Source organism: Macrotis lagotis, chromosome X, assembly GCF_037893015.1.
Source record: "Macrotis lagotis isolate mMagLag1 chromosome X, bilby.v1.9.chrom.fasta, whole genome shotgun sequence".
Classification (NCBI taxonomy): Eukaryota; Metazoa; Chordata; class Mammalia; order Peramelemorphia; family Peramelidae; genus Macrotis; species Macrotis lagotis.
The window spans coordinates 96,742,828-96,758,874 of record NC_133666.1 but is presented as its reverse complement, the minus strand read 5'-3'; the positions used below and the strand labels follow the sequence as shown (position 1 = coordinate 96,758,874).

Below are 16,047 nucleotides of genomic sequence, written 5' to 3'. Positions count from 1 at the left end.
ATTGCAGGATGGGGAGTAAAATATAATGAAGCTGAAAAAATAGATTGAGACCAGACTGTGAAGGGCTTAAATATTACTATTGGCAAGAAGGTGTCCAAATAAGAGAAGGGCCCTTTAGTCTTCAATTGTGAATCCAAGAATGCCTTCCTGAAGGTTCCTGCATCACAATTCTGTAGCCCCTGTGTCAGAAAGGAAGGTGATAGGCTAGTAAGTTTTGAACAGGAAGAAATCTTAGAGATGATCTGGTACAGGAGTTCTTAATGTATATATCTGTATGTGTGAGAGAGAAACAAATACACACACACACACACACACACACACACACACAGAGAGAGAGAGAGAGAGAGAGAGAGAGAGAGAGAGAGAGAGAGAGATGTCTTTGCCAACCTGCTAAAGTCTATGGATCCCTTTTCAGAACAATATTTTTAAATGAATAAAATACAAAGGATGACAATATTATTAAAATAAAGATGTCATTTTTTTCTCCATACAAGTTTGTGGACTCTTTGTAGTTAAGTCTGTGCATATTAAACACTCTTGATTTAGTCCAACCCTTTCATTTTACAGATTAAAAAAACAAAAACTAAAGCCTAGAGAAGCTGATCTCAACCAACAGGGACTGGTGATGACTTATAGGATGTATAAGCCTGGGGAGATGGTAGAGCTTTCAATTCAAACCAAGATGATGAATTCAGGAGAGTGAGGGCAGGGGACATATCAATAATGTACCTCTGATCTTTCCTGGGTTCTCAACCTAAGATCTAAACTGTCCCTCTCTTCCTTCCCCCAAAGGGGAACACTCTAAAGTGTTGTCTTTTCTCTGCATATAATAGTGTAATAAATACTGACAGCATTGTCCAGCACATCAAAGACCTCTCCCCTTCACCATCTCAGAAGCAAAAGACCCAAAAAGGCTCCTGAGGAAGGCTTGTTTATCAGAAATGAGATGCAATACTCACATCTCTGGAACTGTCATTTTTTTTTTAGGTTTTTGCAAGGCAAATGGGGTTAAGTAGCTTGCCCAAGGCCACATAGCTAGGTAATTATTAAGTGTCTGAGACCGGATTTGAACCCAGGTACTCCTGACTCCAAGGCTGGTGCTTTATCCACTATGCCACCTAGCCACCCCAGAACTGTCACTTTTTTCTACACATGACTCCCTTTGGTTTCTATCTGTAGGTATGCCTGACTTCTAACCTCTAGATTTTCAGCATGATCTTCCTACCCCACCTGCTATCCTTCAGAAAATGGAAGTTCCTTTCGTAGACATGGTACAGTTTGGAATTGGAAGTACTTTCTGCTTCTTCAACTGGACAATCCTCTCTCCAGCTACAACATGTGCCCTTGGTTAACTCTGCCCGGGGCCTCCTAGTCCAACCCAATTGCCACAGACATGTTGCTGTGTAATGGTGGTATAATAATAGCAAGCATTTATATAAGCACTTTGAGATTTGTGAAGTTCATTTAACTCATTTCTTACTTAGGATAACTTCAGGAGGTAATATTATCCCCATTTTACAGATGAGATGAGAAAACTGAGGCAGACAGGTTAAATGATATGTCCAAGGTCGCACAACTAAAATGTGCTTGAGTCTGGATTTGTATTCAGGTTTTCCTGATTCCAGGTCCAATACTTTATCCACAAGCCACCTAGCTACCTCACAAATGAGAGAATTTGAAAACAGAACTTTGGATCCCTTGTACATTACATACTGAATGGGAAGAATGGCTCTAAATGGTCTCAATTTTGACTTTTGAAAAAATGGTCATCAATGTGAGTTCTCTGCAGTTGAAAGATTTTCCTGAAGAGTTCAGTCTGCCTGCAAATAAATTGATCATAAGCTTATTAGTTACCCTAAAAATTAAACCTGTCTCCCCCTTCCACAATCCTTGTATGTCACTGAGTCTCAGTGTAGGAACCTGCCCACAATGGACCCAGAAAAGTCTGATGGGTACTGAGGGATCTACTTTGTTCCATTGATAAGACTGTAGACTTGAAATCAGGAAGACCAGGGTTCAAATCCCACCTCAGATACTTAGTAACTGTGTGATCATAGAAAAGTCACAATATATCTCTGGGCCTTAGCTTCCTTATGTATATAGAGAAAAGGGGTTGTACTTGATGGTCTCAGCCCTATGACATTAGCCCATCTAGTCCAACGTCTTCATTTTATACATGAAACTGAAAACCAGACAGATTAAGTAATTTTTCCTGAGGTCAAATAGCAAAGCTGGGATTTGAATCCACATCTCTGTATCAAAATTTACTGCACTTTCCAGAAGGTACCTATCTTCTTTTTCCATTCATCCTGCTCTGCTCCTCTGCTCTTTTCAGGTTGAATGCTAAGGCTCCTTCTTCTAGGCCCGGCTCCACCCTTGGCCCTACTGAATACACTTATCTAGTTTTGGATGCAACGGCAGTCTGTGGAAACTGTGCGGTTTCCTTCTCCCCAGATTGACAGTCTGTTGTGTTCACTTTGGGAGCTCTTGCTCTGTAGCCTCCCAGAGCAAAGAAAACAGAAGCAATCCCTCCCACTGTGGGCGGGGAGAGCTAGGCAGAGATTACAGAAGACCGGACCTTCTCTGGTCAGTGGGAGGCAAGAAGAGTCAAGTTAATAGCAGGCTGCACTCTGGAGCTGTTTCTGTCTACTCTACAGACAGGCAGTCTCTCTCTCTCTCTCTCTCTCTCTCTCTCTCTCTCTCTCTCTCTCTCTCTCTTTTACATACACACACACACACACACACACACACAACCCCGTCAGAGAGGGTCACAACAAATGATGAGATTTTCCCTGCTGCTACAACAGGTCTTTTTCCCTTTATTCCCTTAAACTCCTAACATCCACCACCAAGGACCTGGCCACCATGGACCAAGACCCAAGGAGGAGCTGTCTGGAGACAGGAATGATGAGGACCTGGATTGAACCAGTAGTAGCCTCAGCCCAGGTGGCTGCCTCTTTCTATGATGCAGGGCTGCTGCTGGTGGTCAGGAATTACTACAACCTTTCCAGTTTCTCTAATCATGCCAATTCTTCTACCCCAAGGGGGGCCAACGAGGATGCTCAGCAGAAAGCCACCTCCAACTTCTACATCATTTACAACCTTTTGGTGGGCCTCACCCCACTGCTCTCTGCCTATGGGCTGGGGTGGCTCAGCGACCGCTACAACAGGAAAATATCCATCTGCGTCCCCCTCTTGGGTTACCTTCTCTCCCGCCTCCTCCTCTTGCTGAAGATTTTATTGGACTGGCCAGTAGAAGTGATGTATGGGGCTGCAGCCTTGGCAGGACTCTCAGGGGGCTTCACAGCTCTCTGGTCTGGTATCATGGCCCTGGGCTCACTGAGCTCCTCTAAGGGCCGTCGTTCTGTGAGGCTCATCATCATTGACTTGGTTTTGGGCCTGGCAGGCTTCTGTGGGAGCATTGCTTCTGGTCATCTCTTTAATTTGCTTCAAGTGGGCAACCGGCAAGGTGTTGTCCTTGCTGTTTCTAGTGTGGGTTGTGCCACATTTGCTTTCCTCTATAGTCTCTTTGTCCTCAAAGTCCCAGAACCTGAGGTCAAACCCAGTAAAGCCTTTGGTGTAGTGGACACTGTGTCTGGGACCATAGGCACCTATCGCACTCTAGATCCTGACCATCCAGAGAAGAGGGGAGGGGTGGTGGAGCTTCCTTCCCTAGGGAAGGGAGAGCCTCGCAAAGCTATCATTGCTCTGCTCTTTGCAGGGGCCATCATTTATGATTTGGCAGTGGTGGGTACAGTTGATGTGATGCCCCTTTTTGTGTTAAGGGAGCCACTGAGCTGGAACCACGTACAAGTGGGCTATGGGATGGCAGCTGGCTACACTATCTTCATCACCAGTTTCCTGGGAGTCGTGGTCTTTTCTAGGTGCTGCCGGGACACCACCATGATTATGATAGGGATGGTCTCCTTTGGAGCCGGCTCACTGCTCCTAACCTTTGTGAAGGAAACCTACATGTTCTATATTGGTGAGTTTGACTCTTCAAATAGTAGAAAGGGGGACTAGAGAATCAGGAGATTTAACTTAAAATCCCATCTTCTGTGAGTTACTACCTATGTGGTCATGGGCAAATTATTAACTTCTCTAGGCCTCAGTGTCTTCAACTATAATATAAGCAGGTTGTATTGCACCATGGGAAATGGAGAAGAGGTGTCAGAAAAGGATTTCTATATTTATATTTTAAAGTTAAGATTAATACATAGAGAAGAATTCTATAGAACAGGATTAGAAGAAAATGGCAAACCACTCTAGTAACTTTGCCAAGAAAGTCTCAAATAGGAAGATGGAGACTCAAACATGTCTGAAAAATACTGGGTTAAACTGGCTAGATGGCAAGATGACTAAAAGAGAGATAAGAAGTGCTAAGAATTCAGAGGAAAAGATTCTAAAGGATTGGGAAAGATGGAACTTGAGTTATGGTAAAGTTTAGATGCTGAATAATTGAGAGAGGGTGGGGGCTGCAAGGGGTTAGTAATCACATGAGGATGAAATTTTCTGGATCTATACCTAACTCTTGCCCTTGCCTGTTTTCTTCATAAATGAACTCTGTGTTATTGCCATCCCTAACCCATCAGGGTTTCCAGGAGCACCTCTAGACTTATGATAATGTTACCACAAGGCTTCTTGCAGATGTAAGAAAATGCAAACATGAGACTATATTTAAAAAAATAGGTGGCAGGGTAAGGACTGGTTATACCAACAATAGCCTGGCCATATTTTAAAAGGAATATTCATTTATGATAATTTGGGTTAATATCATTTATTACATTTGTAAGTATTTAGATAGCATATTTGGATATATATTGAGAGTTGGAAGGGACTTTAGATGCTATTGAGTCCATGTCCCTTATTTTACAGTCAACTGAGGCCCAGGGAACTTAATTTCGGATAGGAAATAGCAGAAATGGATATTTTTTCAATCCCAAGTATTCTGATTTTGAACCTTGGTCTTTCCATCATATCACATTGTATCCTCTTTTCTGCTTTCCTTTTCTCAGATAGTAGACTGATTGGAGTAGCTACTGTTTGTTGTTCTGAAAATAATCTGGTGAAGTAACATAGCTGCACAGTAAGGTTTCCCTCTTGAGTTATGAAAGTAAAAAGGGACAGAGGAAAAGCAGTTGGAGACAGGAAGGGCTCTAACTATAGAGGCACCTGTTTTTCTCCCCAAATGAGTGAGAGAGAAGAAAAAGGTTTAACTCTGGTCCCCTCCCCCACCCCTTTTCAATTTCCCTTTCCCTGTCCTTCTCAAGAACAGTTCTCAGAAACCTACTGACCTACTCCTGAGAGCAATCTCCATTAGACTCAAACTCTAGGAAAAGTAGTCTGGCTGTGTAGAAAAGCATATTTTTAATCCAAAATGTGATCATAGCACAGTGGAAAAAGATTGCAGGTTTGGGAATCAAAAGATCTGAGTGTAAATCCTGCTTCAGATACATATTAGCTATGTGTCCCTGGACATCACTTAACTTCTCTAACTCAGTTTCTTTTTTCTGAGAAATGAGGGGAATGGATTTAGTGATTTCTAAGGACCTTTAAAGCTCTAAATTGATGATCCTGTTGTATGATCCTGGCTCAAAACCCTACCCTCTTCTACCTGTGTGACCTTGGAGAAATCCCTTAACCTCTCTAGACCTGTTTTCTCCACTGTAAATGAAGGAAATTGGATTAGATGACCTTTCTGCAACTCTGGTTCTATGATCTAGCACTAACTTCTAGTCTGTTTTCTCATAGAGCCATTTCCTGGCAGTTTCCCTATTGTTTTTCATTGACTACAAAGAGAGGAGGGAGGGAAGGAGCAAAAAGGGGTATTTGATATTGTTCTTGATGAGAAAAAGGAGGATTACCAACATTTTACCTAGGGCTGTCTCAGGTGCCCGCCAGCAGGATTGAGCACAGACTCCACCCAGCTTGCCAGCAGCTCAGTCCTCTAGGACAGGCATCAATGACTAGGACACCTTGAACCCTGAAGAGGAGGTTGAGTTACTTTAGACAGCAAGTCAGGCTTCACTAATTTTTCTCGTTTGATCACGTTGCAGCTCGGGCTGTCATGCTGTTTGCTCTCATCCCCATAACAATCATCCGATCAGCACTGTCCAAGCTCATAAAGGGATCTTCCTACGGTGAGGAGAAATTGGATTTCTGCTGCTTTCAGATAACTTGATCTGTTTGGGGAATGGGGAAGCCCAGGGCATCTTGGATAACTTATGAGTGCTTACTGCTGGCTACCAGCCAACCAATCAATCAATCAACATTTATGAAGTTCCTACTACATGCCCTACACTGTGCTAGATTAAAAAATGGCCCTCTCTACCTGGAGTCCCTGCCTTCTCTCCAGGAAGCAGCTTGAAATCTAATAAGGGAGACAACAAGTAAACAAATATATACAAATGAGTTATAAGATAAATAGGAGATAAGAGTAGGAAGGTACTAGAATTAAAATGGGTTGGGAATGGCATCCAGTTAAAAACTGTATAGACCAGAGAGGGCAGACTAAATACCCTTCAGTATGCAAATACTCTTTGATAAGAATCAAAATGGTCAATATAGCCCAAGAAAAGGTGGGAAAATCCCATTATTGGTTCTATTATCCCTTTATTTCCAGAAAGTCCAAAGAAATCCAGGAAAAAAGCTACTGTGAGTACCTAGGAGTTAAGGGACTATTTTAAAGGACCCCATAGAAACTCTGAAGTTCTAGTATGGAGTGGAATGTCCTAATAAAGTCCTCCTTAATTACCCTTCTATCTCTTCTACAGGAAAGGTATTTGTGATATTACAGCTGGCACTGGCCCTCACTGGGGTGGTGACATCCACAACATTCAATGAGATCTATCAGCTCACCATGGATAAGTTCGCTGGCTTTTGCTTTGCTCTCTCATCTTTCCTTGCCTTCTTGAGTATCATCCCCATTGGGTAAGAGTCATTGTGTGTTCTGCTTTTCAGTTCTGCTTTGGTTGCATTAAGAGTATAGGAGATGGATTAATCTGAGGGGGAAGGAATATATATCTCATCCCATTTATAAAGTTCTGGGTCAAGAGGAAAAAGTTATTCATTTCTCTTCTTCACAGAAGTTCCAGACTGAAAGTATAGTAATTTAGGAATTTCCCTTCAAGGCAAGGGATAAACTGAAAACTACAAATTCAATCTAGCCATTTGGCAATGAAAAGTTATTTAGAGGATCCCAGTTTTACTTCCTTGAAATAAGAGGCTGAAATAAGTGTAAAGAAATATTTTTTTTTTTTACCAGAGGATTTCTTTTTTTTTTTTAATTTGTTAGTTTAGTGTGGCTTATTTCAACGGAGAGGTAGCCCAGGGTGGGTATCTTTCCTTCCCCTTGAATTATCTAGGCTTTTTCAAGGATAGCATTTGGTGGCTCAGTACTTGAGGATCTATATATTCATAAGGTATGTCTTCCTGCAGTAGTGGATCAAGGACATCTGTAAATGAATAGATTATTCATATCTAAAGACACACAACACTAACTTATAAAAACACTGGCAAAATATTGCCTGGCTGGGAAAAGGGAAACATAGAGGGGGTGAGGGATGATTATTTCTTTTTGTCTTCCTCTTGTCCTACAAAACCCTTACACTGTAACAGTAATTCTCAAATGGTAACATGAGTGCATCCAGGATCTTTGAGGTGCTTTCTTGTACTATACATGTTTCTAACACAACCACATGCATACTTGTGGTTTTTGACCCAAATTAATCATTTACAGGGTTACTATTGAGCAATGTCAGTCATGTTTAGTAAGAATGAAATTGAATGAGGAGGAAACATCCTCTCATTACTGCCTCACCCCAACATGAGACCCAGTTTCATTCTTCCCATTAATTTTGGGGGTGGGGCAGAAAGGGAAGAAAGCAGGATTTTACGAGAGGGGTGGATGGAAATCAAGGATGGAGGGAATCTGTGTTATCTGTAGCTCTCCTGAAATTGCCCATGGACTAAAAAAAAAAAGTTGGATATTCACTAAGTTAGGATGCATGGCTTTTCCAGGGAATATTGACTAGGTTTCCTTTGCAGGTTGATCTTCCAGAGCTAAAATTATTTCTCCTTTTTGGCTCTGCCATCTTCCTCCCACCCATCTTCAGCCTTCCTCATGAATGGCTATATTTAATAGCCTTTCTACATTTAATAACTGATGTTCCTCCCTAGAAGAACAATGGTATATTTATCATCATGAATATTACCTGTCTGAGCTTCCTGCCATAAATAGTTGATTCTTTCTATTATATAGTGAATATGTACTATTTCCCATTCTAGATCCTTACTGGGGGTTCACCATTCACTGACCTTCTTCTACACTAACCCTGAAAAAACTGTGTTAATCTCAAATTGCCAAAGTATTGGGTCTCCTCTAGCATTCACTCCTAGGAGGGTTTCTATGGTGTACCCTCTGTTCTTTCCTATACTATGATTTGGGGTACTCAATTAGTAGGAGCATAGATTTAGAGCTGGAAGGGCCCTCAGATATCACTTATTTCACCCCATCACGCTTCTTCAGATGAGGACACAGTGCCCCCTCACAAAGATAAGCAAGACACAGTTCCTACCATTGTACAGATTTTATAGTTTAATAATGATATTGAATCCTGAAACAACTCATCTTTTCAAAGGGAGGAAGAACAGTCAAGACAATTAGAGGAGAGGCACTGGTGGTATCATGGAAGTAATACTGACTCAGAAGTTAGGAAGACTTTTGACCTCCATTTCAGGGCTAAGAAAATGATAGCTGAGAAACATCTCCTTAGTTTAATCACATAAAATGAACAATTGATTTCTGGAAGAGAATGGAGTAGGAGGGATAGGAAATGCTAGGTAAGATGTGAGCACAAACCTGCTTTCTACCTTCCAGTTCTCAGAGAACAATTTTGTGTGTCATGGTCAAAGATCATACTTCTAAGCTAATAATTTATAGCAATGGGAATCATTACAAAACTCTTGAACAAGAACTCTTTTTATACTAAGGTATCTGGTCTTGATTATATGACAAAGAGAAAAATCATTTAACCTCTCAAAACTCCAGTTAACTCTTTTTAAATAAGTTATAGAAGAGGTGATCATAATGAAGGTGATCATATTGGGAGGTGATCATATTGTCAGCCTTTAATATTTAGCATTAATTTTGGAAATCAAAGCAAAAGGAAAAATTTTATTTTCAGATACGTCTCCCTTTTCTAGTGCAAATATTAACTGACTAAAATAGAAGAATTGTTGGCAAATTAACTTTTAATATTAATGTCATTAAGTACTTTGATTAACAAGTGAAAATGCTTTTGAAATGTTATCTAATATGAATTTCACAACAGGATCAGTGGATCAAGTAATTATCCATGTAAGCAATGCCTAGTAAATTATCTAAGCTCATGAAGTGGACCTTTCTGATTTAAGTGTGATCATCAATTAATGCATGAGCATTAATTGTGCAAAGCATTTAATGCATGAGCATAATATGTGCAAAGCATTCTCAAATTTACTGATTGTTCTCAGTTACAGATACAGATTTCAATTTTTTTTAGTTAACATTTGCATCAGAAAAGGGGAAGAAAATATGTTAGTAACATTGTTTTTCATTTTGCTTTGGTTTTCAAAAGGCCACTTGCCCATAATGATTTGGTTTAATAACATTTTAAACCAGATATCATTGATTTGGGCACTCCTTATTCTATTGAAGATTGAAATTCCTCATTGTCTTAATGGAAGATTTAATGAATGACTGTGGTTAAAAAAAATTACCTATTAATTACCTGGGGAAGAGTGAATAGCCTCTTCCAGTTTGGTCTAGTTAAACATATAAATCACCTGAAGACCAGTCTAAGAAGAACTCATTGCCTATTAAATATATATCTATATCTATAGATAGATATAGATAGATATAGATATGTATGACAGATATAGCTTCAAATATATTCAGCATCTTCGTCCCCAAAATGGGTATGGTAATATTTATTGAACCTGTCTCACAGGATGAATGTGAAACTTGTATACAGTGCTTTGGAAACTAAAACAATGTATAGGTCTCAACTATTATTATATTTTTGCTATTTCTTACAAAGTAGCTCTAAGACTCAAATGAGATAATGTATGTGACAGCATAGTGTAAACTATGAATTGCTACAAAATGCACTGTTGGTATTAATATCTATTGTTATTATTTTTTTCCTGTATGTCAAAGATCTTCCCTTTCTCAGGAACCAATACTTCTCCACCCAAATAAATGAGGCATTTAAGCTCAGCATAATATTCTTCTGTTCATACAGGGAAGGTTAAACAATTTACAAGGTTCAGCCGCTGTCTGGCAAGTTAAAAAGTTAAAGAGTGAATACATGCAATTGCAGCCCATTGCACTGGACTAATGTGAGGCACAACTATATTTGGATAATAGATTCAAAGCTCAAAGGGCCCTCAGGTGTCAATAATTTGGCCCCTCATTTCAGAGATGGGAAAACTGAGCAGAAGGCTCAAGTACTTTAAGTAGCAGAGTTAAGATTTCTGCCCAGGTCCTCTCCAAAAATCAACATTCACTCTCCTATGCTGACAAAGTAACAGAAATTTTTATAGATTACTCACTGAATCTTGTGTATATGTGTGTCTCTCTATACATGTTATGTACATGCATACATCTATCCACAGAGATGATGACAGACCATGGAATATGTTAAAATTGACTAGCCTAGGTAGGGCCCTTTGCAGGGATGAAGTTGACACATTTTCCCATTGATTTAGACATCTTTGCAACAAAATTATACACCCATTTATATTTATATTTAATTTATTGTTGCAGAAATACAAACCAATTTCAGATGGCCATTGTTGAAATCACAGTGATAGCTGATAAGACTAGGTAGTGTAAAAAAATCCCTCAGAATCACTTCATCAGAACCCAATGGGGGTATCTAGTCTGACCTGTCATATTTCTGTCAAAACAGAAGAGGTTGATTGTCTGAAGCCATCCTTCTTGAGGGAACTAAGCAAGGTATAAGAAGGAACTATGGTAGCTCAAATCCAGGCTAAAATTTTGCTCCAATCTGTCTTACTGTGAATAATTTCATCTTTCTTGGCCTCTGTACTTTATAAAATTAAGAGGATGGTACTTTATGTCTCTTCCTGATCTAAATCTGTTATCTTTGCCTTTAACTTGGTCCCCAACTCCACATTTCAGTGCTGACAAAAGACTATCACTTCTTTATTCCTTTCACCATGCTTCCTTCCCTTGACTGGGGGAGGGTCAAATTGTAATTTCCTAGTCAGAAGCACCTGGGAGAGATTGGGCTGCTCCAATGGGTTCTGAGAGAAGATATCAGAAGGTAGCTTGAGCTGGATGAAAAATGCCCATACTTGGAATAGTGGGAAGAAGGGGTTGGATTGAGTTTTTGGCAAGCTTACCTAGGTACTTGGAAATTGTCCTCTAGGAATCATTTATTTCTTTTTTATGATATGCATAGCACATCTCAGTAACAGGCACTGCCTGCTCTTAAACCTCTGCTATTGCCTCCCTCCAAAATGACTTCCCTCCTCCCTGTTTTTGCTTTTCTTTTTAAATCCTAATCATATCCTTAGTGAATATGGGGCCTGTTTCTTATTTACCACCACCCCCCCCCCCCCAGCTCAACCCCATGAACTCTGATTTTATGGAAAGAAATATTTTGGGAATAGGCTTGTTTTGGTGGCTTACCTTTGCTGCTATTAACATTTCTGTCAATTCCCTCTCTCCCCTTGTCTCCTTCCCTCTAAATCCCAAACCCAACAGGGTTGTAGCCTGCAAGCAAGGAGAGATTACTGAGAAATGACCGAGATGATGTGCCTAAAACACAGAACTGCTATCCCCTGAGGTGTGGATCTCACTTGAAGAGAAGCAGCTGGACCAGGGAAGCTGATAATGAAAACTAGAGTTCTGCCTGAGATCAGCCTCATGACTAATAGGTCATTTTTTTTTTTAGATTTTTCAAGGCAATGGGGTTAAGTGGCCCAAGGCCACATGGCTAGGTAATTATCAAGTGTCTGAGGTTGGATTTTGAACCCAGGTACTCCTGACTCCAAGGCCGGTGTTCTATTCACTGTGCCACCTAGCCGCCCCTCCAATAGGTCATTTCAAAAGGTTTCATAACTGGGTGGAGGAGAAACATTTTACTGGTGGAGGAAATTTTTTTTTTAAATTAATTTCACAAGGAAGCTGCCAGATTTTGTTGATAACACAGAGAACCTCTCCAAGAAAGGTTAGTTGAAAGACCAAAACTTTGGGGCTATTTCTCAATTTTCCTATGAGGACTTGGGTCATTGATTGGTGCTCAGCGTCCTCCACCAGGCTGCAGATGGTTATCCAGAAATAGCTATCTTGACAGCCCCAGCTTCAGACTCATATTCTTGAAATAAACCAATTATATCATTTTCCACTCCTTTTAGATCCAGGGCTAGTTGCAGTGAAATTTTTTTTGGGGGGGGGGTTTCTTTTTTCCAAAGTAGCTGTCATAGACAGAAGTAACATTAAAAAAAAATAAAGGAAGACAGAACTTTAGGAACAAGCTAATTGCCATCTTCCTTATGGTCGCACCAGCTCCAGTGCTTGAGGCTCTTTCAAATGGCTGTTGCTTGACTTTTGGGCAGGGGTCTTCATTTCTTGGTTAAAAAAAATCAAGTTTGCATGAAAGGCTCTAATTCTTGACAATATCATAAAGAGTTTTTATTAAATGAATAAAATAAAATGAGGATTGCAGTTTGTCAGTCATGCCAATAGGTCCAGAGACATTATAGTCTGTCAAAGATAGTTCCTAGAAGGATTAAGGAAGAGAGTGTCAGAGATACAAAAATGTCCTGTATTTTTGAGATGTTTGCTTAAATAGCTTGTTTTTTAGTTTGTTTAATCTCTTGAAACCATTTTTCCTATATAGTAATTTACCTGAAGTGCTGAGTTTGAGCACATAAATAAATGTGAATGAATTCCATTTGATTCACAAAAAAGCTTTTCAAATGTCTATACTATGTGCAAGGTTGCTCCTAAGAAACAGTCTCTATGCTCAAGGAACTTTCAGATGGGGGTGGGGGAGATGCAGTAGGCAGGTAATAGAGGAGGCAAAGAAGAGATTCAAAGTTCTATACAGAATCAATCTGGAAAGGGAGAAAATGCTTTCTTGTTTGAGTTTGGGAATGGAAGAGAAAGAAAGAAAATCAAGGAAGTGGAGATTTTGAAATGGCTACTTTCCTGATTGGTTGATCTTGCATAAACTCTGAAATAGCTAGACCTTTTTTTTTCTTTAAATGAAGTAAAAAAATGCTTATGGGCACCTACCTAGGTGGTGCAGTGATTAGAACAGATCTGGAAAATTTGAGTTCAAATCTAATCTTATCTAGTAGCTACTGTTTGCCTCAGTTTCCTCATTTGTAAAATGAGCTATAAAAGGAAGTAGTAAATCACTTCAAGATCTTTACCAAGAAAACCCCAAATGAGTCACAGAGTTGAACTGAATAACAAAAAAATGCTTAAAGAGAAGTACAGCATCAGTCTTGGAAGTCAGGATAACCCACATTCAAGTGTTACCTCTCAAACATACTAACTGTCCTTGGGTAAGTCACTCAGTTTCTGTATCCTAAGCAACTTTCTAAGATTAAAAGCTGCAAAACAAAGGTCTGTCTGTATTTGTTGAGGGGTTTCCCATACATATGAAAATCATAAACAAAGTAACCTGGAAATCTTCATTCTGGTGTTAAGAAAGTACAATACCACACCATAATTTGAACTAAAGGGATTGTTCTGTGGATTGTTCACATTGTCACCTATTTTTACAATACAAGACTTTTTTTTAAGGTGTTTTTTTTTTGGCAAGGCAATGGGGTTAAGTAACTTGTCCAAGATTACACAGCTAGGTAATTATTAAGTGTGTGTGAGGCCAGATTTGAACTCAAGATCTCCTGACTCCAAGGCTGGTGCTCTATTCATTGTACCACCTAGCTGCTCCCCACCCCCTCATACAAGACTTTTTAAAAGTCATTTTCCTCAAAACCACCCCTGTGAGATATATTGTGCAAAGATTATTATCACAATTGATGTTTGCCTCCTAGAGCTTAAGAAACTTATCCTGGGTCACATGGTAAGCAAATGTCCAGTCTTAGATTTGGAGTCTGAAGCCCTAGTTTTGAATTATAGTACTGTTTCTTAGGGTGAGACTCTTCTCCTTTGTAGGTCTCACATCTACCATCTGCGAAATCAAGGACTAAATACTTTTTTTTTAAGGTTTTGCAAGGCAAATAGGTTTAAGTGGCTTGCCCAAAGCAAGGTAATTATAAATGTCTGAGGGTGGATTCGAACTCAGGTACTCCTGACTCCAGGGATAGTGCTCTATCCACTGCGCCCCCTAGCCTCTTAATGTCCCTTCTAGCTTCAATACTACAATTTTATGAATCCACCTCTAGTACTTTTCCCATTATATTTCTATTGTTATGATGAAACATAGCTGGCATAGGATATTTCTTTTTCTTTTTTCACCCTCATCCAAATTTCCATTAAAAAAAGGCAGGAAAATTTTTTAAAAATCTTATTTCATATATATGTATATATATATTGCTAACAAAATACCAAAGGAATAGGTTGGAAAAGAAATTATATTTAAAAAGGCACCATAATTCACCCTAGGGAAGCTCAGAGGTGCAGTGGATAGAGTACCGGCCCTGGAGTCAGGAGGATAGGAGTTCTAATCCGGCCTCAGACACTTGACTCTTACTAGCTGTGTGACCCTGGGCAAGTCAATTAACTCTTGATTGCCTTGTATCTAGGACCATCTCCAGTCCTGATTCATATCTGGCCATTGGACCCAGATGGCTCTGGAGAAAGTGAGGCTGGTAACTTTGCACAATACCCCACCCCACCTTAGTCAAATCCAATTCACATGCTTGTCGTGGTATCACCTCCCTGATGCCATGATCTTCTTTGAAAATGAAGAACAAACATTACTTAAATAATTCACCCCAAGACTGTTCTAGCTCCTTCTTTTCTTTCCTCTCAGTCCATTGTATCTTGAAGATTTCATCATTCCAATGGTTTCAGAACATCTGGAATTGACTCCAAAATTTGTCCAGCACTATTCTCTTTTGGGCTCCAATCCCACCCACATTAATATTGTCTATTGATCATCTTTACCTGGATTTTCCTTATGCATCTCAATATCAAGATATTAAAAATAGAACCTATTTTCTTATTTGTTTCATCTGCCCCTTCTCCATAGTTGCTTATTTCTGTTGAAAGTCTAGTCATTTGCTTACTATCATCCTCATCATTACATAATTTAAAAATATCTGGGGCCTAGATATTGTCAAAGTTTGGGATTTACATATTCATATGTAAACAATATTTTATAATAAATCATTTTCACATGCATTCTCATTTGATCCTCATAACAATTCTTTGAAGAAAGTTAAGTGCTCTCATTTAATATGAGAAAATTGATCCACTGTGGTTAAGTGACTTCATGAAGATCATAAAGCTAGAAACAGGCAGAGCTGGGACTAGAGTCCAGGACTTTTAATTCAATTCAGTTGTTGCCATACTAAATATAACCTGTGGCAATTAGGGAAAACTAACCAGTTAATTCTCTTAGTTGTTCTTATCTAGCAGAGGATTTATGTTAACAAAATAACTGGAGGGAGGCTGAGGGTGAGGAGGAAGGTAATGGAGGGAATGAAAAGAACCACAGCTTTTTATTTGTATCTTTTTTAAAATGGGGTGGAGAGGCATTGGGAGGGAGGTAGAAGGGGAGAACATAAGTGGCTAAACAATTTCTTTTTAAAGAAAGTAAGAAATCAAAAGAAAGTATACATCTTTCTGTTCTATAAAAGAGAATAGAAAGCAAAACAAAATATAAGCTAACAAGAGCTTCTTTTATATGTTTATTGGTCCATTCCTTTAAATTAATTGAGGTAAAGAAAATTTTTAAAAATTTACAAGCTAATAGATTATCAGGCAATACAAATTATTTTTTCTTACCTCAAAGTATAATACTAATCCCATAGTAAATAAAAAACAGAATAGGTCTA

General features: G+C 39.3%; 1 protein-coding gene across 1 annotated transcript; it reads left to right on the top strand.

Moving 5' to 3' along the window:
* Positions 1-2,562: 2,562 nt before the first annotated feature.
* Positions 2,563-11,878, top strand: SLC46A2 (solute carrier family 46 member 2). Its single transcript, XM_074208612.1, has 4 exons — positions 2,563-3,985; positions 6,057-6,140; positions 6,774-6,930; positions 11,774-11,878. The coding sequence occupies exons 1-4, from the start codon at positions 2,866-2,868 to the stop codon at positions 11,811-11,813; spliced, it is 1,401 nt and encodes a 466-aa protein (XP_074064713.1). The 5' UTR covers positions 2,563-2,865; the 3' UTR covers positions 11,814-11,878.
* The last annotated feature ends 4,169 nt before the right edge of the window (positions 11,879-16,047 follow it).

Coding starts and splice junctions, on each gene's coding strand:
- SLC46A2 (XM_074208612.1), top strand. CDS start 2,866: ATGGACCAAGACCCAAGGAGGAGCTGTCTGGAGACAGGAATGATGAGG. Junction 6,141..6,773: donor CATAAAGGGATCTTCCTACG/GTGAGGAGAAAT, acceptor TCTCTTCTACAG/GAAAGGTATTTGTGATATTA. Junction 6,931..11,773: donor TTGAGTATCATCCCCATTGG/GTAAGAGTCATT, acceptor CAAACCCAACAG/GGTTGTAGCCTGCAAGCAAG.